General features: G+C 36.6%; 2 protein-coding genes across 7 annotated transcripts; both read left to right on the top strand.

The window, feature by feature from the left end:
- Window positions 1-237: 237 nt before the first annotated feature.
- On the top strand, window positions 238-9,049 carry LOC112526499 (DNA-directed RNA polymerase II subunit RPB2). Its single transcript, XM_025136793.1, has 25 exons — window positions 238-624; window positions 1,628-1,849; window positions 1,936-2,226; window positions 2,341-2,538; window positions 2,981-3,045; window positions 3,134-3,220; window positions 3,297-3,417; window positions 3,508-3,552; window positions 3,642-3,779; window positions 3,935-4,007; window positions 4,137-4,213; window positions 4,589-4,696; window positions 4,780-4,896; window positions 4,984-5,139; window positions 5,237-5,341; window positions 5,729-5,854; window positions 5,938-6,015; window positions 6,108-6,203; window positions 6,281-6,396; window positions 6,606-6,675; window positions 6,745-6,798; window positions 7,185-7,328; window positions 7,404-7,703; window positions 8,176-8,598; window positions 8,760-9,049. The coding sequence occupies exons 1-25, from the start codon at window positions 385-387 to the stop codon at window positions 8,877-8,879; spliced, it is 3,570 nt and encodes a 1,189-aa protein (XP_024992561.1). The 5' UTR covers window positions 238-384; the 3' UTR covers window positions 8,880-9,049.
- Window positions 9,050-9,433: 384 nt separating this feature from the next.
- LOC112526726 (basic salivary proline-rich protein 3-like) lies at window positions 9,434-22,936 on the top strand. 6 transcript variants are annotated; one of them, XR_003070639.1, is made up of 12 exons: window positions 9,435-9,891; window positions 10,961-11,110; window positions 14,332-14,433; window positions 14,516-14,629; window positions 16,922-17,023; window positions 17,139-17,252; window positions 17,684-17,833; window positions 18,977-19,114; window positions 20,429-20,536; window positions 22,238-22,347; window positions 22,589-22,774; window positions 22,860-22,936. XR_003070639.1 is itself a non-coding variant. In XM_025137127.1 (11 exons), exons 1-11 carry the CDS (start codon window positions 9,615-9,617, stop codon window positions 22,664-22,666), a joined length of 1,443 nt encoding a protein of 480 aa, XP_024992895.1. In that variant the 5' UTR covers window positions 9,435-9,614; the 3' UTR covers window positions 22,667-22,936. The 6 variants fall into 6 exon arrangements, 5 of the variants coding, with proteins under 5 accessions (XP_024992899.1, XP_024992895.1, XP_024992898.1 ...); XM_025137127.1 differs by having other exon boundaries at window positions 22,589-22,936; XM_025137130.1 differs by lacking the exon at window positions 22,860-22,936 and having other exon boundaries at window positions 22,238-22,315; window positions 22,589-22,681.
- The last annotated feature ends 863 nt before the right edge of the window (window positions 22,937-23,799 follow it).

Genomic DNA, 23,799 nt, shown 5'->3' with positions numbered 1-23,799 from the left:
GATTGATTTCCAACTCAGTATTATTTATTGACGTGGTTAATGACATAATTTTTTTTAAATCTAAAATTAGTATTCAATCAATTACCGAGATACTTAAATCTTTAAAATTTTACTTCTTAGATATTAAAATGAAAGTTTAAAAAATAAATTACCCAAAACAATTCATTCAAATTACAAAATTACCCTCCAGACCGCCATGGTCTCAAATAAAGGTCCTCTTTTAAGCCAGCCGTCTACGCATTTTATGTCTCCTCTCTTTTAACTCTGCGGACGAGCAGGGAGACCCTAAAACCCTCTGTGCTTCCCCAATTGATTTGGTTCCAAAAGTTTGAAATCGGATTCTGGATTTGATTTTGGGAAAGGGTTTATTAAAAGATTTGAGTTATGGATTTGGAAGAAGAGTATGATCAAGGATACAACGATGAGGAAGAAGATATAACCCAAGAGGATGCTTGGGCAGTTATTAGTTCTTATTTCGAAGAAAAGGGTCTTGTTCGTCAACAACTCGATTCGTTTGATGAATTTATTCAGAACACTATGCAGGAAATTGTTGATGAGTCTGCAGATATCGAGATCCGACCTGAATCCCAGCACAATCCGGGTCACCAACCTGATTTTGCAGAGGTTCGTTGTGGATTATATCTCTGTATATAGTTATAGTTCTGCTTCTAGGGTTTTGAGTTCATTTTTGGAGAAGAATTCTTTCTAAATTGGTTGATTGAAATTCCTCTGTGAAAATAGTTACAGAAGCTTGGCATTCTCGGTTCTAGGGTTTCCAGTGTAGTTTTCATTTTAGAGGAAAACACCAATGTAGACTCCTTGGAATTGTTTTGATTCGTGAAACTATCTGAAAAAGTTGGAAATTGTTTGACTGGATGGAATTTTAGAACCAGATACTAATAAAATCCGTATTTAAATTTTATCAAAATTTGAAGACACTTGCAAGAATAGGGGGTGGTTGAGTAAGCTGTCTAAAATCCCATTTGGATTTGATTGAATTAATGTGAAACTATTGGGAAAAGACTGTCTTTTTATTTATCATAAATCTTATTCTAAACAAAATCCAACATCTGAAGCACCAAACTTCTGTGTACTTCTAAGGAAATTGAAGTTTGCCATTTCGTTTATGCTGTCAAAAGGGCTTGAGCTTCGTTATTTAGTTGGGTTTTGGCCGGTGAATTTAAATTGAATATGTCACATTGACAATGATTCTGAAGGTTTAATAAAGAATACAAGTGACATTTTGAGTCTCTCCTTGAACAAACTGCTGCAGATGCCACTTTGCAATTTCCTTTAAGATTAGGATATTTTTTCTTTTGTACACTTGATCAAGAGCTATTCATGCTAGAGTAATTCGGCGAAGTCACTGACTTTTAGAACCCATTTATGGTGCTTTTCCCTTGAGAGAAAAAGGCAACTTGTCCCTTTAGGGGACTTATGCTAAAGTCTTTTTGGCAATGCCACTGACCTTGAGAGATTATCTATGGTGCTTCTTCATTATAGAAGAAAAAAAAAGATGGGGACATTAGGGTACTTATGCTAGCGGCAGCACATAGATCCATTCTATATGTTTGCCTGAAAGGAGAAGTTCAAACATTCATGTGATTTTGTCTTTAATCACTTGCAGACTATCTATAAGATCAGCTTTGGTCAGATTTATTTGAGTAAGCCGATGATGACAGAATCAGATGGTGAAACAGCTACATTGTTTCCAAAGGCAGCAAGGCTGAGGAATCTGACGTATTCTGCACCATTGTATGTTGATGTATCAAAGAGGGCTATAAAGAAAGGGCATGATGGTGAAGAAGTCACAGAAACTCAGGATTTTGCCAAGGTCTTTATTGGAAAGGTATGCAAAATAAATTCCCAGTAAAGAATTGGTATGTTGAGGTGCAAGTGTTGACTTAGCTAATTAATTGCTATCACACATGTCAGGTTCCTATAATGCTACGGTCAAGTTACTGTACACTATTTCAGAATTCAGAAAAGGACCTGACAGAGCTTGGGGAGTGCCCTTATGATCAAGGTGGATATTTCATTATCAATGGGAGTGAAAAGGTTCTAATTGCTCAAGAGAAGATGAGCACCAATCATGTCTATGTCTTTAAGAAAAGGCAGCCCAACAAATATGCGTATGTGGCAGAAGTTCGTTCAATGGCAGAATCTCAGAATAGGCCACCCAGTACCATGTTTGTCCGGATGCTTTCTCGGACTAGTGCCAAAGGGGTATGAGATGTTGATAATATATTCCAATGATAGTTATCGTACAAATTTCTGCCTACCTTTAGTAGATAGTCTTATAGGTATCCTCTTGTTCACTGACTTCTTCTACAATTGCAGGGCTCCTCAGGTCAATATATTCGTGCCACCCTTCCATATATTCGGACAGAGATTCCTATCATTATCGTGTTTCGAGCACTGGGATTCGTTGCTGATAAAGATATATTAGAACACATATGTTATGATTTTGCTGATACTCAAATGATGGAGTTGCTACGACCTTCATTAGAAGAAGCTTTTGTAATTCAAAATCAGCAAGTATGCTTCTGCCTCCTTTTTTTTTTTTTTTTTTTTCAGTTTTGTGGACATTTACCCAATCATTGTTTATAATAGGTGCAGGATGATCCCGTCATCTGTTGCACTGAAATATCGATCCCTTAGTTCTTAATCTTTTTTCTTTTGATAATTTGACATCTAGTACATTTTTTGGTTTGTGATGCTTTGGGCAAAACTAAACTTAATAAGAACCCACTACATCTATACTGCTATCTTTGCCAAGATTTATTGGAAGGAACTATTTTTTTATTGATAGGTTAGGCATCTGTGACATATAGAGGTTCATTGAGGACATTCAAATTCTGAGTTGCTACTTGCAATTGTAATTATTGGTTTGATTACTTAATGATTATTGTAATGCCTTGTCATTCTGGCCTCTTCATTTCTAAATTAAAATCTCTGATCCTTCTTTCTCTTATTGTAGGTGGCCCTAGATTACATTGGGAAAAGAGGTGCCACTGTTGGTGTCACAAAAGAGAAGAGAATAAAGTATGACCTTTGTTCATAGTGTCTTAGGTAATATGGTTTTTATCATTCTCATACTTCTTTTGTGTTCACAACTCTTGTTCATTCACAGGTACGCACGTGATATCCTTCAAAAAGAAATGCTTCCTCATGTGGGGGTTGGAGAGTATTGTGAAACAAAGAAAGCATATTATTTTGGGTAAATCATATTTGTTCTATATGTGTCTGCTGTTTTATTATTCTTCTAGTTTCTAATGTCTCTATACTCTCATCAGATATATCATCCATCGTCTTTTGTTATGTGCTCTTGCCCGGAGGGCTGAAGATGATAGGGATCATTATGGCAACAAGAGGCTTGATCTTGCTGGTCCATTGCTCGGGGGTCTGTTCAGAATGGTGGGTTTTTTTATTTTTCTCTTGGAAACTGGATTATTGTATAAATAAGTATTTGTATTTATCAACTTGTTGCCTCATGTGTTAACACAGCTCTTCAGAAAGTTAACAAGAGATGTAAGAGGATATGTTCAGAAGGTAATTTCAAATTCAAGTTTCTGAAATGCATATTTTGCCATTTTTTATCTGATCTTTGAATTCTTATTCCATAATCCATACATCTGCAGTGTGTGGACAACGGGAAGGATGTTAATCTGCAATTTGCAATTAAAGCAAAAACAATAACCAGTGGGCTTAAATATTCGCTTGCTACTGGGAATTGGGGACAAGCGAATGCTGCTGGAACAAGGGCTGGTGTCTCACAGGTTGGTTGCACTTTTGTCACTGGATTTATGTTCTTTTATTGACGGAGGTTCTACTTGTATTGTCATGTTTATTCTTGTTATTACGTTAATGCTGTTCAAGGAGACATGGGTTGTTTGAAATTCCTTATCTTACATATGCTTCATGAAATCCGTAGGTGTTGAATCGCTTGACATATGCATCTACATTGTCACATTTACGAAGACTGAACTCTCCTATAGGGCGTGAAGGTAAATTTGTTTCTTCTATCATTGCAGATTACTGTATTTTTTTAATCTTTTCTTGTTCTGTGTTAAGTTTCATGGTGCATCATGTTCTATTTTAGCTGGTCTTCAATCTTGTGTTTAACTTTTAAACAGGAAAATTGGCAAAACCAAGACAGTTGCACAACTCACAATGGGGAATGATGTGTCCTGCAGAAACTCCTGAAGGACAGGTGAGTGTGCTAGTGCTACTTTGTTTTGTGTTATGTACTGCATTCCCTAACGAACTTGATGACAAGAAGGAAGGAATTGAAAAGATTCCTAGCAAAAAAGACGAAAAAGCTTTATTTTTATGTTGGGAAGCAAAGATATAAATGCAAATTCTGGCCCTTAATGAACCATGTACTTTTCGGATTCAAATTGAAACTCATTGTTAGCTATAATGGCACCATGCACACAGCTTCTAGTTATATCCTTCCCAGATATTTGATCAACAAGCAAAAAATGAAAAAAAGGAAGGGTATTTAATATTTTAGACAGATATAGCAGTAAATTTTTGCTAACTTTGGCACTGATAGTGAGGTGTTCCTCTGTGGCTGTTATAATAGGCATGTGGATTGGTGAAAAACCTTGCATTGATGGTTTACATAACTGTTGGATCAGCCGCATACCCAATTCTGGAATTTTTGGAAGAATGGGGTACAGAGAATTTTGAGGTAAACGTCAAGTTGTTTGAAAGGGTGTTTGTTTATCTTGCTATAATCTTTTCTTATTCGGTGCACTTTTACTTCTACATTAGGAAATTTCTCCTGCTGTGATCCCGCAAGCTACAAAAATCTTTGTCAATGGCCTCTGGGTGGGGATCCATCGTGATCCTGACATGTTGGTGAGAACGCTGAGGAGATTGCGACGACGAGTGAGTACTAATAATGCTGTTATTCTTGGTGAAAGATTTGTGCATAGTTAGATACAATCTCTTATATGTATCATCTTAAATGTTCAGGTTGATGTGAACACCGAAGTTGGAGTTGTCCGAGATATTCGTTTGAAGGAACTTCGGATCTATACGGATTATGGCCGTTGCAGTCGTCCACTCTTCATTGTTGAGAAGCAAAGACTTCTGATAAAAAAGAAAGATATCCAAAAACTGCAACAGAGGGTAAGAAGTTTGGTAGTTCATAGAATTCTAGATTGCAAACCTTTTAACTCGATGTTTAATATTTAATAATTTCTTGTCCATATCAATCCTTTTATAGGAAACCCCGGAAGATGGCGGATGGCATGATCTTGTAGCAAATGGATTCATCGAGTATATTGATACAGAAGAAGAAGAGACTACTATGATTTCCATGACCATTAATGTAAGCGATATGCCAAGAGGCGGATCAAGAAAAAGTTCCAAGCTGGGGCACAAAATAATAGACATAATCTAAAATGGAACCAAAATTAATTATAAAGAATACTGTTTAATTAAAAATGGTGACCTTGCAACACCCTTAAGTGTTTTTTTCCTTTTCTGCTGAAAATAGAAGAGGCAAAGTTTTTTGGACTTGCAATATTTAATGCCACATGCAATGACGTTGACCATATCTTGTTAAGTTATGGAAACACACATCAAATTAAAGCGGATGCATCTTTAAAACTCCTAAAATTGCACCCTCTTCTTAAATTCTCCCCTGTGTTCGTCTTTGTGTGTTTACCAATTAGTTTCATGTTTCCAAAATGTTTTTTTTTTTGGATAAATGTAGGATCTTGTAAGCGCGAGGGTAAATCCAGATGAGTCTTATTCCGACACTTATACCCATTGTGAAATCCATCCATCATTGATCTTGGGTGTTTGTGCATCGATCATACCATTTCCCGACCACAATCAGGTAAGTTTCTATGTTGAAAATACTTGTCATTATCCAATTGCATTTATCTTGTGGGCTCACGGTAATGTTTCATGTTTGAACAGTCTCCACGTAACACGTATCAGTCTGCTATGGGTAAGCAAGCTATGGGGATTTATGTCACTAACTTCCAATTTCGTATGGTATGTAGAAGTTTGTTTTCCTTCACGTATATCATGTGGCCATGCCTTGTTTTATCTTCTTACCGTTTTTGTTGCAACTTTGTTTCTTTTAGGATACATTGGCCTACGTTCTATACTATCCCCAGAAACCTCTTGTAACTACTCGAGCAATGGAGCATTTGCACTTCAGACAGCTTCCGGCTGGCATTGTGTGTATTCTAATTTGTATAAGAAGCTTTATTTTCATCCAAATACCTTCCCTGAGTTGCTATTATGCTTCTTGTAGAATGCAATCGTGGCAATTTCTTGTTATTCTGGATATAACCAAGAAGATTCCGTTATCATGAACCAATCGTCAATAGATCGTGGTTTCTTCAGATCACTTTTCTTCCGTTCATACAGGTGCTTGGTCATTTCCGAACTCTTTTTTGCTCTTTAATGTACTTGTATCTTTTTTTCTTTTCGCTCAACCTGGGATTCTCACTGAAACAACCGCTCTACTCTTTGGGATAGAGGTCAAGTCTGCGTACATTCCACCGTCCCCCAAGATCCCACTCCGGATGGGACATACTGGGTTTGTTTGGTTTAATATACTTGTAATTCTTGTACAGAGACGAAGAGAAGAAGATGGGGACACTTGTGAAAGAAGATTTCGGCCGTCCAGATAGAGCTAACACCATGGTAATCTTTGTGTTTTTGGGTCTTTTTTTGTAAACATTCAAGATTGGGCTTTGACCTTTTATGTTACAGGGTATGAGACATGGTTCTTACGATAAATTGGATGATGATGGTCTAGCTCCTCCTGTAAGTGCTCGTCTTTGTTGGTAGTATATATGGACCACGTTTGGCCACCATAAGCTAGCTTATTTTTTGAGTTCATTGAAAAAGCCCCGTTTGGTTAGACAAACTAGCTTTTTGAAAAGTTACTTCAACTAGCGTTTCAATAAGCTCCGGGGCTTTTTTTCTTTTCCAATTATGCTCCTTGTATTTTTTTTTGATATTTCAACATCTTCTTTTAGGTCATTTTACATTGTCATATAACTTATTAACTAGTTTTACTAAATATGACTAGCTTATCGAGCAACTACTAGCTTTTCAGCTAACTTATCAGCTAGTTTGCGGAAACGTAGCGTAGTTTTCCTTCTTAGCTGGATTCATCTTTATAAAAATACACAATTGTTGTAATGTAGGGAACACGAGTTGGAGGTGAAGATGTGATCATTGGTAAGACGACGCCTATCGCACAGGATGATGCTCAGGGGCAAGCCTCACGATACACTCGTCGTGATCACAGTACAAGTTTGCGTCATAGTGAAACCGGAATGGTTGATCAGGTACGTGTCTTTTTTGTTGACGGGTGTTGTTTTTTAATTGTGGTGGGGTGCTAATGTTAAAAAATCTTTACGCAGGTTCTGTTGACCACAAATGCCGATGGATTGAGGTTTGTGAAAGTGAGGGTGAGGTCTGTGAGGATACCCCAAATTGGAGATAAGTTTAGTAGTAGGCATGGTCAAAAGGGAACCGTTGGGATGACTTACACGCAAGAAGACATGCCGTGGACCGTGGAAGGCATTACCCCCGATATCATCGTGAACCCTCATGCTATCCCTTCTCGAATGACGATTGGTCAACTTATCGAGTGTATCATGGGGAAAGTTGCAGCACATATGGGGAAAGAAGGAGATGCTACACCTTTCACTGATGTGACTGTAAGTTGCCATCACCCTTCATCGATGCTACCCCCCGAGTTAGGGATTGTTTGGTTGGTTTTCCTTGAAGTCCTGTAGGGATAAAGCTGTCTGTGTGGATTAATCTGTCAGTAAAGATTGGGAAGGTTTTTGTTTGAGAGAGATTTTTCATAGATGGAATGAATGTGTTTTTAAATTGGGAGGGGTGGGTTTGAAAAAAAACTTGCCTTTCTAGATAAAGCTCCTCCCTAGAGGCTTACTGAGTAAGTCACTTTCTATATTATTAAGAAACTGCCAAATAGTCATGTATAGCTGACTGAATAAGTTGCGAGTTTCATTAAGTTGCTAACCAATTGACCCATTATGTTATATATAATGAACATGTGGGACTGTCGATAATTTGCGTTTGTATTGAAATGATCGGTTGATATTTTTTTGAATACGAGAAATACTCATGCACACTTCTCACCTTTGGTCGGTCGATGTTGTGTAGGTGGATAATATCAGCAGGGCGCTCCACAAGTGCGGTTACCAAATGCGTGGGTTTGAAACTATGTACAATGGTCATACAGGGCGACGGCTTACCGCCATGATCTTCCTTGGGCCCACATACTACCAAAGATTGAAACATATGGTGGACGACAAGATACATTCTCGAGGACGAGGTCCAGTTCAGATCCTCACCCGGCAGCCGGCCGAGGGACGATCGCGTGACGGTGGGCTCCGATTCGGAGAGATGGAACGAGATTGCATGATTGCTCACGGTGCTGCTCATTTCCTTAAAGAACGACTTTTCGATCAGAGTGATGCGTACAGGGTTCATGTTTGCGAGCGTTGCGGATTGATAGCCATCGCTAACCTCAAAAAGAACTCTTTCGAGTGTAGAGGCTGCAAAAACAAAACCGATATCGTTCAGGTAAACCATCCTTTTCCTATTTTCGGTAACCAAACTACTCCATCCGTCCCAAAATTAGCGTTCACATTTCTATTTTATTTTATAGAGTAGAAAGAAAAACAAAGACTGACATACAGTAAAAGCAGGAAAAAAATATAACCGGATATTGTATATATATGTAGGTGCATATTCCGTACGCTTGTAAGCTGTTGTTCCAAGAATTGATGGCGATGGCGATTGCACCTAGAATGCTTACGAAAGACGTCAAGCAAGCTAAAGATAGCAAAAAGAAAGGTGCTTGATACGCGCACTTTGCTTCCGAATGAGCATGATTACAAAAGCCGGTGATCGTAATTACAAGACGGTGGTTTTTTTTTGTACGGTGTATCGGCAACGTTATTATATACTGATTTAGTATTGTATCGTGAACGTACTATTATCATACAATACAAAATTCGAGTCTTTTACAAAATCTTAATTTGGTTTTCAGTGAGATATATTTGGTTCGTTTCCTTCGTTTCAAGTGATTTGATTTATTTTTTATTAGGAGAAAGTTCCGAAAAACTAACAAACTATTTGATTTTTATTTCAAACATGATATTTCATATAGTTAATGGTCATTGATTCAAGGTATGAGTGTTTTAAAAGTTAAGGGCTGTTTGATAGTTGTTGAATGATTTGGTGCAGAACGATTAAGTGGTCAGAATGATTAAGAAATTTTCATGATACACTGTAAAATAAAATAAATTATTTGGTAATTATTTATAACGAAATTAGGGCGCATAAGTTCTAAAAATGAGGTTATATTTTAAAAAATAATACGTTGATAATCCAATTGGAATTTGTACAAAATAAATTGAAGTACGAAAAGATTCATAAAGAAGCCCTTTGAGGATTCTAATCTTTCTTTGAATTTTGCAAGTGTACTCCCTCCTAAATTCACTCCAAAATCCAAAATTCGTCGGCTGTTGCGCCCACCCACTCAAGACCCTTCAGAGTTTCCGGCATATATACTTACCGGCGGTGTATCGGAGACGATGGAAGAAGACGAGGAAGCTCCACCAGGGTGGCCGTCACCACCGACACCAAAAAAGGTGAACATGGAGTCGGGAGAACCAAAAGAATTAGTGAAAGATGAGGATCATTCTGAAGAAGAAGAAGAAGAATCTAAACAAACTGAAGACGACGATGAAGATGAACCACCACCAGGATGGCAGCAGCAGCAGCCGCCGTCTCCGCCGTTGTTAGACATGATTGATCTTCCACCCTCTTCTCCATTACCTCCTACCCCCCCTCTTCCATCTTCCCCTAGAGGTATTTTGATTTTCTCCTCTCTTTTTTCTCATATCCAATTCCCAATTCCCTATTGCTTTTATTATGTTTGATCTCCCCCCCCCCCCCCCCCCCCCCCCCTCTTTTGATTGGGTGCTTAATTTACATACTGATGTAGTTATATGTAACTTGAAATCCCTTTCAATTTGAGATTCAAAACCAATTGAAGAATTGCTTATAAGTAGACCCATAAGATAAATTTTAAGATGGGACTGAACCTAAAATTGATTAGGAACCCGGATTCATCAGGAATATGGAAGTGTTATTCGTGAATAATACGTCCATAACATGTCCATATTCATCATGAATACCATTTCCATTTCCATATTCATCATGAATTTGTTATTCATGATGAATATTCATCCTGACTTTGTTATTCACCTGAATAGGGACACCAGTTGTGCTTTGTGATGTTCCGGGTTATCTAATCAATTTTGGGTCAACATGAAATTTAAGATGGCTTAGACATATAGGATAATTTGTATGGCACTTCTAAAATTTTCTAAATTATGTGTGAAGGTTCATTTCCTTTTGCTATTCATGGGCTGCACAAATTCAGGTTCTAATTATCAGTCATCTTCGACTTGAATTGATGGCTGATTGCTCATTTATGGGGTGGCTATTTTAAAGAAGTATTGGTCAATGATCAAGAGGTTGTGTTCTCTAAGAATTATCTACATGGGTGTGTGTGCATGTCTCAATTTTGTAATCACCCCCTTGAATTAGGCTTGAAAATTGTGGAAAATTAGTTTTCAAGCGGAAAATTAGTTTTCAAGCAGAAAATATGGACATAATAGTACCTGAAAAAGAGGTTCTTTTATATTTAGTCAATGATCAATAGGGTGTTCTTTAATCTTTAGTTGATCCAGTTTTCTTTAGCCATTGAAGCTAAATTTTTGTAGTTAAATTCCGAAGGGTGCTTTACTTGGAACTAGTGTTTACTAGTCTTTGTTTGACGTTTGAATTAAAACGTTTATTTTCCACCATTTTTTCTAGTAAGTTACAACCTCATAATCCGTCATGGTAAGTTTTAAGTTGTTTCATGATCTAGAAGAACTAATGTGTAGCAGCTCAGATTTGAACATGGAACAACAAGACTCAGAAGAAGAAGGACCTCCCCCCGGATGGGATAACAAATGTGAGCTAAAAGAACAAGTGGAACAGCTGGCGACACCCGCAGCTGTATCGGCGATATCATCAGGTGTATTAAGTAACCCTTCACCACTTTTCACTATTATTCTCGCTATGTACATTGCATTTAACTTCACTTTAAATCTTAAGCGTTAAATATAGAAGTGGTGGCTTTATGACTCTTTTGGTGGAACTTGAACCCATAACAGATTAGGTTGTTTAATGGACACCCTTTGATCCATTTCAGTTTTCACTTTTTTGCAGAAGAACTATATAATTGGTCAAGATGTTGATGTATAAATAGATCTTTTGTTCCACAACCCAACAAACATTAGAAGCTATGTCATCTTTGTGACTTGACATTATCGAGTTGGGTAGGGGGTACAAGCTCTCACTTCAAGAGACCTAATGTTGAAAGACGAGTTTGATTGTTTGTTACACGTTTACGGCCTACTTAAGATTAGCGGTTCACTTGGGGTTTTCCTTGAAACATTATGTATGTCACATTTGCACAAAGAACAAATGTATAATTTACTCTAGCAAAGGTAAGTGGGTTGATATAACTCCAATGCAACCACGGAAAGATAAAAGAGTTAAGTTATGAGTGAAATCCTCCATGGTGAATCTATTTTTTTATCTTCATGCCTACATTATATCTGTATTTGGCATCCTCACAAGAGTAGTCTTTGCACTTAGCGACTCGTCATTGTCATTAACATTCTGGTAGCTTGCTAAAATCCATTTATCCTTTGAATGCTTGGACTGAAGGAGATGCCATTGAATGATAATGATTGAGTTGACATCTAGAATATGGTTCAAAGCAAAAAGGAGATAATTGCTAGAAGAGATTTGTATGTAATTAGGGTTTAAACTGAATGCATTCCATCAATGAATAAGAGAGTATGTATAGCATGATACAATACATAGGTCTTTGGGTCGACTTAGAGAATAAGAAAAAAATCTAAATCAAACTATATTTGACACATGCATGTTGGAACCCTAACAAAAGCTAACATAACTAACGTTCCTCCTCAGATTGGTGCATAGATATTGATCGTGCCAATTTGCAGCGATTATAATCAATCTGGCTGCACATGGGTTTGATTAGAATATTAGCTAACATTCCATACGGGTGTGAATTGGTTGAGAATTTATAGAATAGTGGAGGCATGTTGGAGTCCCATCAATGTACTATGTAAGGCGACAATCAACCTTAAAAATGTTTGTTCCATTCTCTCATAGAATATTTGTTTCTTGGCCTTTTGAATAGCCGTCTAGTTATCATAATAGAGCTTCATCAAATCAAGTGTAGGGACCAAGGTTTTAAAAGGCAGAATCGGGCCTTGAGGCGTTTTCCCTTAACGAGGCGAGGCGTAAGGCCGGAGGCAGAAATATATTTACACCAAAATATGTATTTATACTACACAAATATATATACATTTATATACAATATATATATAGTACTAAATTACTAAGGGCGTTGGTTCAGTGGTTCTCTCCTTCTCAAAGTTGCTTCTCTCTATCACCAAAACTTTTTCTAAGTTAGATATTTGCTTTGAAAGTTTTAACATTTATCATCTTTCAAAAACTTTCAAGTAGATAAACTTTCTCAAGTAGCAATTCCTCGGCAACTTTCAAGTTGTTCTCTAGTCTTGCTTCAAGAACTGCAATTTTGCTTTCAAAATCTTTATGACATCTAACCCAATAGCCATTGCTTCTCTTGACGACATTGTGATATAAACTTGAATGATCGTAGAACAACGATTTGAATTAATTCAACAAAACAGACAATCCATTGAAGTCAAACAAAGTCAACCAAAACACTTTGTCACACAAAACAGTAAGATTACCGAACCCTTGAAAGATATCGCACAAATTTAATATGCGACAAGTATTGTGCAAGGAGTTTATCGCACAACACATATGCGATAAACCAAGTGGGTAAAGTCTATTGCACAACACATATGTGATAAACATTGTTCACAAACTTTGTCACACAAAGCTATGCGAAGTACCACTTTGTCGCACACTACTTGATCGAGGAACCAAGTTTGTCGCACACTACTATGCGATGAACCACACTTTATCAGACACTACTTATGCGATGAAACTAAGTTGTCGGGTAAGACTTATGCGACAACTTACTGTTCAAAACCTTGTCGGATAACCTGCTTTTATCGCACACAACTTGTGCGATAACTATGAAGATACTCTATGCCACAACTTTGAAGATCTTGAAAAATTCAACTCAAATCCGTGATTTTCTGCCCAAAACTCATCCAAATGTAATGAATTTTTGATATGTTGCTCGAAATTTGATTACAAACACCTTTAAAACTTGAAGTTTATCAAGAACAACCTAATTCGAATACTGTTGACCAAACAGAGTCAAAACAGTCGAACAAAAATCTTTCACAAAAATCTTTCACAAAAATCCAAAATTCTGATCAAAACCTGGTTAGTTGCTGAAATAAACCACTCAGAGTTGATTTTCTATCAAAAACGGGTAGAATAACACAAGAATTTCGATCAAGAACACACAAAATCACAAAATTCAATCTTCAACAGTTGATTTCAACTTCCTTTAAGAACACGATCAATTAACCCAAATCTGCTGATCTTTTGCTCTCATACCAATTGTAGATTCCAGTAAAACAATATATGAACAAAGAATCAAGATTAACAATGGTGAAATAACAATATTATTGATAGAGAGAATATGTTGTCATCACAGATTACAATGATACGCACACTGAGTTCTTACGATGAAAGCTCACATCTAAAACTAACAAGACGAAAGCTTTATGTACGCCTTAGGATATTGTACACGGTAAGCCCCTCAACTTCAATACAATTATAAAATGACCTAACAGTGATGAAGTTGAAGATGATACAATACCTTTGGAACAGGTTACGCATAAGCAAACATGTAGAACTTCTAGAATTGGAACTTTAGTTGCATTAAGAAAAGTACTATAACTATATTTAAACTTAAAAAAACTAATTGTCTTGGTTATGTTTTTAAGACTGATGAATTATTAATTTATGATATCGAAGGGACCTCAAAGCTGTTTTGAAAGAGGTCTATGTAACATTACACGATAATTTTAGTGTTTCTAATTTACTAATCAATTTTAAAGATTTGCTCGAGTTTTATTCTGTTAAGTTGTACTTGTGGAAAAATGTTCTCTTTAATTCTTTCATCGATTTTAAAGTGGACATTTTTATTGAGATGGAAGGAGCGTTATGTAAATCTGAGGTAAGATGTGTTCTAATGAGTAGACATATCAGATATAAAGAGAGAAGATGCGCAACAAGATGCCCGAGATGAAGATGGCTCCCAACCACAAGTACAAGAACATACTAGTTCAGCACCAGAACTAGTTCCATCAGGTGAATCTTTTCGTTATTTTTTGTTAACGCTGATAAGTTTCATGATATGCAAGAACTAACATGTGAAAATTAAAAACTCAAGATATAAAAGTGGAGCAAGAAGACTCGGAAGATGAAGGACCTCCACCCGGATGGGATTCCAAATGTCAGATTGAACCCAAGTTACAAATGGAATGTCAAACAACTCCTCTATCAGGTCAGTATGATTTTTTTTAATTAATTGATTTTAATATTTTATTATTTTTAACTTATGAGCATAGATATGATCATGGGATTCTAAAGTGGTTTTTAAATTACCTTTAATTTTAAAGATAGACTCGAGTGTTATTCCGTCAATTTGTACTCATAGTTGTTAAAAGTGCGTCTAAGGCATGCCTTGGCGCTGAGGCTCATAAGGTTCAAGGTGTTGGGGTTTTTTAAAGTCGAAGCTAGGTGTATTCACGAGGCTCACTAAGGAGCTGCACCTTCGCCTTGTGGCCTAGGCACGCCTCATATAGAGTCATTAAATACCTAGTCAAACCCTAATACTAAATAAGTTTCTCATCATCTCATCTCTTAGACTTCTTTAAAAAGAGTTATTAAATAGATGACACAAGTCAAATGCTAATATTAAATACACAATTCTTAGAACTTCAAGCCTCTTCTCTATAAGTACCTAGATCAGTAGATCTTAAAACTTCTCCCTCACGGCTCACGCTTTAAACCCTTCCCCCTTCTGCCTCTATCGAAGTACCGTTGGTTGTTGCATTGGAGGTTTGTACTTGCTGCATATATGAGTTGCGTGTAACTGTGTGTCCTTATATATATATATATATATATATATATATATATATATATATATATATATATATATATATATCTAGGGCCAGGTTCAAGGGAGAACCACAAAAAAATGAAAAACTGAGGAACACGTTGGTTCTTCATTTGTATGGTATGCATATGTGCATACAAGTAACTTGTGAGTATTGGGGTGAGTAGCGGAACCGGGTACCCACTTGCGGAACCGGAACCGATATGAGTGGTTCCGGTTCCAGTTCCTAAAATATGGAACCGATTGAGAATGGTTCCGGTTCTCAATTTTTTGGAACCGTTACCCGCCGGGACCGGTTCCGGAACCAGCTACCCGGAACCGGCAGGTACCCTGAATTTTCGATTAAACAAAATCATTAATTTTTTTTAATCCTAAATTTAAATTAGGTCAAGAACTTGGAGCTATAGATTCAAATTTGAGATAAAATTATTTGTATTTTTTCAAATTGTGTGTTTAATTGGATTCGTAGTATGTAATCGTTAAACTTTCAACATTTATTATTAGTCTATTATGGTTTGTAATCGTTAAACAATATTTGTAACCATTATTCTGTATAATTTGTATTCTTGTTTATTTATTTAGTGTTTTGTCAATGTTTTATTTTTTATTTCTAAATAACAAAATTTTAATATTTTAGGAAGCGGGTACCGGAACCGGTTCCTGGCGGTTCCGGTTCCAAAAATAAGAACCGCTCTAACCGGTTCCGGTTCCAATATCTCAAGAACCGCCGGTTCCGGTTCCTGTCAAATAGGGCGGGTACCCGCCTATGCTCACCCCTAGTGAGTAATTTTTCTGGTATGCACCATAACATGCACACGTGCATAACATGCACACATGCATAGAAACCAAGAAACAACTTCAATTACTTGTACGCACATGTGTATATCGTACAAATGAACGGTTACCAGAGCGTTCCTTGGTTTTTCATTTTCTTTTTGGAGGTTTTCCCTTGAACCTCTGTCTATAGATATACAGGGTCAGGTTTAGGGCAAAACCGCAAAAAAATAAATAACTGAGAAACACTCTAGTAACCATTCATCTGTTTGGTGTGCATACGATGATACAAGTAATTTCTAAGTAATTTTTTCAGTATGCACATGCACACGTGCATGAAACTGGGAACCATCTTCAATTACTTGTATGCACATAGGCATACCGATGAATGGTTACTCGGGTGCTCCTTAATTTTTCATTTTTTTGGGCGTTTCCCCTGAACCTCACTACATAATGGAAACGTGATCGATGTGAACAGATTCCAATATAAAATCATGGGATAATTACAATTAATAAAATAACATAAAAATAATAAAAAAATATCTAGTTACATTACTACTCTTATTGATTTATTTTTATATATTATAATTTAAATTATTGGTTAAAAAGGTTAGAGACTCACACTGTTCTCACATTTTTGCAAAACCGAAGGTTTCTCGTTTGAACTCTCGTCTACATACTCATAAGATGCGCCTCGCATTCCTGAGGCCCGCGCCTTGCGCCAAGGGCCCGGGACCCCTTTGCGCCCAAGTGTGCTTTGAGCCTTTAACAACTTCGTATTTTTGTCAATAAACATCGTCTTTAATTATTTCCTCGATTTAAAAGTGGACTTTTCTATTGGGATGGAAGTAGCGTTATGTACACCTGAGCTAAGACATGTGTCCTAACGAGTAGACATATCAGATATAAAGAAAGAGGATGTGCAACAAGATGGTAGGGATGAAGATGGCTCACAACCACAAGCACATGAACATCCTAGTCGAGCACCAGAACTAGTTCCGTCAGGTGAATCTTTTTGTTGTTATTGTAGCAACTGATTCATTTGAAGGAATCCTGTTTAGTTTTTTAACACTAATAAGTTTCATGATATGCAACTAACATGTGAAAATTGAAAACTCAGATATAAAAGTGGAGAAAGAAGACTCGGAAGACGAAGGACCTCCACCCGGATGGTATTCCAAATGTCGGCCTGAACCCGAGTTACAACTGGCGAGTCAAACAACTCCTCGATCAGGTCAGTTAAAGAACTCTTTTAATTAATTACTTAAAATATATAACTTGTATGGAACACACTTCACCTGTCTCTTAAGTCTTCTTGCTTGACCATTAATATATATGGTCACATGAAATGTTTTGTAGAATCACTTAAAAAATAATTCATAACTCTTTTTTTTCACTTTTGGAAAGAGGCATGTGCTCCCTACCCCTGAAGGGTGCATCTGCCTATGGGTGTTAAGACTCTCACATCGACTGCACTTGGACTGTTCTCCTCAATATATATTGGAACCCCCATCCTCACCTTAGAGGACTCTTTTCGAGAGTAATCCAATGGGGTTATGCATATTCTCACAGAGATTTCAAACATCGGTCACTCGTCTACTAAATGATTTATGTTGGAATTTTCTTGGATTCTGGTATTTATCCCGATTATGGTGTATTTTTAAGCGATCAATCATATTGACCCACTAGATTTTAAGATGGAGAATGATCAACAAGACACACAAGATGAAGAAGGCCCCCCTCCCGGTTGGGGATCCACTACTCAGCAACAATCACAAGATCATTCAAGTTTTCCATCACCAAAAGTTCCATCAGGCAAGTCTTTTATCACGTCACTTTAACATTTTTTTTTTCCTTTCAAGTCTATTTACACCTTCGTTTGAAGTTTCTTTTTTGTGATGGAGTGTAGATTTCCTTTCTATGAATATCATTGATTGCGATTCATCATTTGTGGCTGCATATACATGCATAGGGGAAGGGTTAAATGAAACAATAAATATTTTGAGAACCGTGAGAACCAATATGCATATACTCTATATGAATTTCAATGAGTATATGGAGTATATACTAATTGACACATATGTAGACTCCATTTTATGGGAAAACCACGACAAATGGAAAAGCGAGGAACACTCTAATAACCATTCATTTGTCTGGTATGCACATGTGCATAAAAGTAATTGACAATGTTCCCTGGTTTCTGTGCCCGCTTGCATTTTATGCACATGTGCATACCGGACGAATGAATGATTATTAGGACATTCCTCAGTTTTTCATTTTTTTCTGTGGTTTTTCCATGAAACCAACCCTATATATAGGGTTGGGTATTATATATCGGGTTGGAGTCACGTGAGACCAACCTGTTTTCGTGAGACCACAAAATAACACTCAGCAAAACACTGTGAAGGTACAAAAAACACCGAACCTTCACAACAAAAAACACTGTGTTGTTTAATGTTATTTATGTGGTCTCATGGGTCTCACGAAAATAGCCTGGTCTCACATTATCCCAAGTCTACCCCCTCCCTATATATATTTGATGGTATATATGCATCAATGGATATTTATACATACTTTAATGGTTCTTAAAATGTGTATGGTTCTCATTTGAACTTTCCCCTACATGCATATTTGTTTGTCGGTGGGCTTAATAGACGTACCTTTTCATACATTCATTCAATAAGGGATTGACGAAAGAGAATACCTCCTTGTAACACATGCCACGTGGCATGGCACACCGTTACTAAGAATTCGTATGCATAATAGATATACAACTTAACCATTATTTGTTTGTTAGTCGAAACAAGTTTAGTAGGGTTTACTAAAGGCTCCATATATTTAATCATAGTATCTACAATATGTTATTGCTCTTTTCTTGACCATATTACCCCTAAATCCACTTGATGCTCATCATGAGAGCTTTGCATGCTTCATTAAATAGTATTTCTATGTGATAAGGTACAAGAATGGGGTGTGAACAAAATAATGTCAAAGTTGTGGAAGAAAGACCTCAACAACCTTCAAGGCAACCATCTGTTCCTCCAACCAAACCACAAATATCGGCGCCAAAACCACCAACGGCGGGAAATAATCCTGGTGAGTTCGTTTCTACATGCAAATCTCGTTCTCTTTTTTCAAAAGAAATCGACATTGGTCTATTTGAGTGTAAAGTGAGTTACTTTTTTTTAGTTTTAGAATTAACAAGAATCTAGAATGATCATTTTATTAAAAGTGTAACGTTCTCGTCAGTTCTAGATTAAAAGGTAAAGTGTTCGAATTCTAAATATGATTATTTCATCTTACGGTGCGTTTGATATGCAAGACATGGCTTAGTGGGACAAAGATGCAGTTTTTTATCCCACCAAAATAGGTGGAGCAAAAATCAGGGAGATGTGACAAGATCGGTAAATTACTAAACTACCCATGTCAAATTAAAACCCCTAAAACTTTGTACAATTCTTTCACCCGCCTACCCCACTCTCGTCCATTCAATTCTGTCCAGTCCCGACTGTGTACCAAACGCACCCTTATGGAAAAGAGTGGGTGTTTATTGGTAGAATTTTCTATGTGCATGAAGGATTCTTTTGAACGAAAAGGAACCTATCCATAAATGTACAAATTTTTTCTTCACTTCCCTAGGGGTATAGTTGAGCTGAGATGAGCTTGAGCTTGCTAGGCTTGAGGTTTGGCTTGTGAGATTGGGCTCGCTAAAGAAAAAAAAAACTTTAGGCTGAAGCCTTGGCTTGGCTCTTATGGGCTTGTATAAGCTCAAGTCTTGATTTTGCATGTAAAGGATTGGTTCCTATCAGCTTGTATAGGCTTGAGCCTTGGCTTAGTCCATGTAGGAGGTTAATGCTGGTGGAATAAATACATATAAATTACACTATCGCTCGTATAGGCTTGGCTCATTAAGTTGTGTCACTTATGCTTACCAAGCTTTCAGATGAGCTGGCTCTTGAGCCGGCTCTTGCATGCAATATATACACACACACACACTCATTTTCTAAAAATAAAACAAAAATTAATTTTAAAAAATACGTTTGATTAAAAAATTACATACAAGTTGGTTTTTTGCAACACCCAAGTGGTTTTTTCCTTATTTTCTGCTAATGTTACCAAAAATTAAGAAAAAAGAGGCAAAAAGATTCGAACTTGCAACCCGCAATGGACTAGAAGATGATGGTTATGCCAAGAAATTTACGTGAATGGTATAATATTCATGAATTGACATAAATTTTGCTTAAAAAGTTGAATAATGTTTTTTTGTTTAAATGTTTGTGTATTATTGACCCGACCCTACTTTTGTGTGGCATTTACTGGGATCGTTTGGTTTTATCTGTGTATTGCTGGTAATGTGATCCTTTTTGTGTTCATATCTCCTCATGCGAGTAATGGTATGATTTAATGCAGAAATGGGACAAATGGTGTGTGGTTCTTGCCGCCGATTACTTAGCTATCCAAGAGGTGCTCGATATGTCGAGTGTGCATGCTGTTTGGAAGAGAATTACGTCCTTGAAGGTCCATTCTTCCCTTTCTAATGAGTCGAGTCGAGTCGAGTTGAATAGCAGGTTGTTCGTGCTCAGGTCGAGAAAATAATATTAGTCTCGAGCTCGTATAAATTTTCAAAACTTTGCTCGGGGTCAAATTTTTATCCAATGTTTGAGCTCGAGCTCGATGCTTGTTTAACAATTTTGAGTTATAAATTATGACCTAAAATTTAAGCTCTATAAATATTCTTATGGGCTCGAACTCGGATCAAGAGACATGTTTATTGGCCTGAGCTCACACACACACACATATATATATATATATATATATATATATATATAAAATATATTTGTGTGTGTGTGTCTAGGGGCTTAATCATTTGAGAGCTCCAAAATTTGTGGGATCCATGAGAACTTCTACCTTAAGGTTTTGTTTCACATGATCGTTTTCCATCTAAGTAGAGTATTTAATGTGATCAATATATATTTGTTTCACAATTTGTTTGTTTCATATGTGTTCGGTTCACAATATGAAGCTTTTTTACATGTATTTTTTGTTTCACAAACCCGCCAAAAAGGTTTACATTGTGAACCGAGTACATGTGAAACAAACACATTGTGAAACAAATATAATATAATCACTACATTAAATTCTAGCCATAGATGAAAAAGATCATATGAAATAGCACATGATGCATTGTTTCTCAAAGACCTCATGATCTAGAGAGTTCTCAAAAAAATCTCCATCGTCTATCTATCTATATATATATACATGTAGGCGAAGGATCGTTTGAGAAGGAGAGTTAACATGAGAAGTGTAAGGAGGGATTTGGACCCTTGATCACCTTTAATCTCGAACCCACCCATGAATCGCACTTGATACGAGGATTGATCTTGTGCATCGCGGTGCATCTCATCCTAAGGTGCATCCAAGAGTGGAGATCTCTTCTTACGCTTCTCATATTAACTCTCTTTCTCACCGGAACCCAACCCTGTACATGTATATGTATATAGGTTAAGGATCATGTGAGAAGGAGAGTTAAGGTGGGAAGCGTAAAAAGGGATCTGGACCCTTGATCACTTTTAATCTCAAACTCACCCATGAACCATGAATGATACGGAGATTGATTAGGTGCATCTCGATGCATCTCATCTCGGTGCATCTATCCTAATGTGCATCCAAGGGTGGAGATCTCTTCTTACGCTTCTCACCTTAACTCTCCTTCTCAATGGAACCCAACCTTATTTGTTTGTGTGTGTGTGTATATATATATATATTTTTGAAGTATATAATATTTATATGCGGCAAAACTCACACACACTTCTCACATTTGGTGATGCTTGAACCCTTGACCTCTAAGGAGATTGAGATCAAACGGTAACCCGGAAGCCTCTATGCCGTTAACCCTTTGGCTAATTTGTATATTTCAATTTTATGAATTATGAACAATGCTTGGCTCGAAAAAACGTATGCTTTTGTCTCTCCTTGACTCGAGTCGAAAAATTTAATCAAGCTTTTGAACGAGCCAAGTAGAACATTGGTGTTATCGGGCTCGACTGGTTAAGTTAAACAAACTTCGTTTGTGTTCGAGATTGATTTGAGCTTGAAATTTATTAAGCCCATGCTCTAGTAGTTGTTGAATGTTTGAATCGTTAACACCCCTAATCATAACGGTGAATTTGGTTTGTATATCAGTTGGATTCATTATTGACATTAACGATTATTTTGCAGAACACGAAGTAGGGCAAGTCGTATGTGAAGGTTGTAACGTGTTGCTTATGTACCCTTATGGTGCACCGAAAGTTAGATGTGCGAATTGCCGCACCGAAACCGAAATCATAGTATGTTTTTATAAGTATATATATACACACACACAACAAATACTCATGCACACTCTGTTGATCTTGTTTTTGGTGAGGTTTGTACCATTGACCTTAATCCGGGTACTGCTGGACAATGACCGTTTGGTAAATCGGAGAATGTTCTCTTACCTCGCCACTACACATCCACGCTCGTTGGACCTATGTTGCGTTTTTTTGGTGATCTTTCCGCTATGCTTTAATGCTTCCTGTATGTGTGCAGGATCAAAATCGACGACCACCGCTCTCTGAACAGCGAAGGCGAGTCAAAAGACACCTAAAGCGTATGCAATCGGGATGAAATATATGATCCTAGGTTAATATTGATAGCTCATAGGCCAAATGCTTCGCCCATCGTAAAGAAAAGATAGATTCAGATATCCCTTTGAAGCGTTTTCGCCAAAAACTCGTATATTCGTACATTCTAACACCTTATAGGTTGTGGGTTTGATCGTTTTTTGTCGTTTGCTTATTCTAGATAAATTACAATGCAGGATTACAGAGCGTTTTGTATCGAACGAGCGTTGTATGCAATTTTTGGTTATGACAGTCCTGGATCCCGATCGCTAAAAGAAACATTAACAGATTAAATCATATATTGTAAATATAAAAGTAAGCTTTACTGTTAGATATATGTGAGGAGGAAATTAGTAAGGGGCCGTTTATCAAACACTTACCCGTTAAGTGTTTACTGCTAAAATTTAACACTATTATGTATTTAGCGGGTAAGATTTTAATCTATCGTGGTAAGAGTCGTCGTTTTCACTTACCGGATAAGACTCTTGATCATTGTCTCGCTCTTACCGGGTGAGATTCTTTCCGGTGAGGTAATATTATTTGGTAAATGTTTACCCGGGTAAGCGTTTGGTAAACGGCCTCTAAGTAACTGTGCATTTAGTTAATAGAAGCATATCCAACAAATTCTCAATAATTACTTTAAGATAAAATTAAGATAAAAATTCAGAAGTTAAAAACTCGAAAAAAATTATATTCAACTCGAATAGAATTTTTTATTTTAAAGATTTCAACATAATAATATTAAAATAGGATCAAGTTAAAAAAAACCCATAAAAAATGAAAACCGAAGAATGTTCTAATATCCATTCAATTATATGGTATGTATATTCTCATATACAAGCAATAATTCTAGTATGTACATGTGCATAGAAATTAGAAGATATTTTCAATTACTTATATGTACATGTCCATAAAAAAAACATAAAATATCTTCAATTACTTCTATATACATTTGCATACTGTATAAATAAATGGTTATTATAATGTTGATCAATTTTTCATTTTTTTTAAATTTCCCATAAAACTCACTCTATGAAATATTATATACACATTCTAAAAAAATTATTTTAAATAATAACAATTTTATTTTATTTATCGGTAAGAATAAAACAATTTATTTATTTATTTTCACATCAA

The sequence above is a fragment of the Cynara cardunculus genome, assembly GCF_001531365.2.
Source record: "Cynara cardunculus var. scolymus isolate 2C chromosome LG 14, CcrdV1, whole genome shotgun sequence".
Lineage (NCBI taxonomy): Eukaryota > Viridiplantae > Streptophyta > Magnoliopsida > Asterales > Asteraceae > Cynara > Cynara cardunculus.
This window is presented reverse-complemented; position numbering and strand designations above follow the sequence as displayed.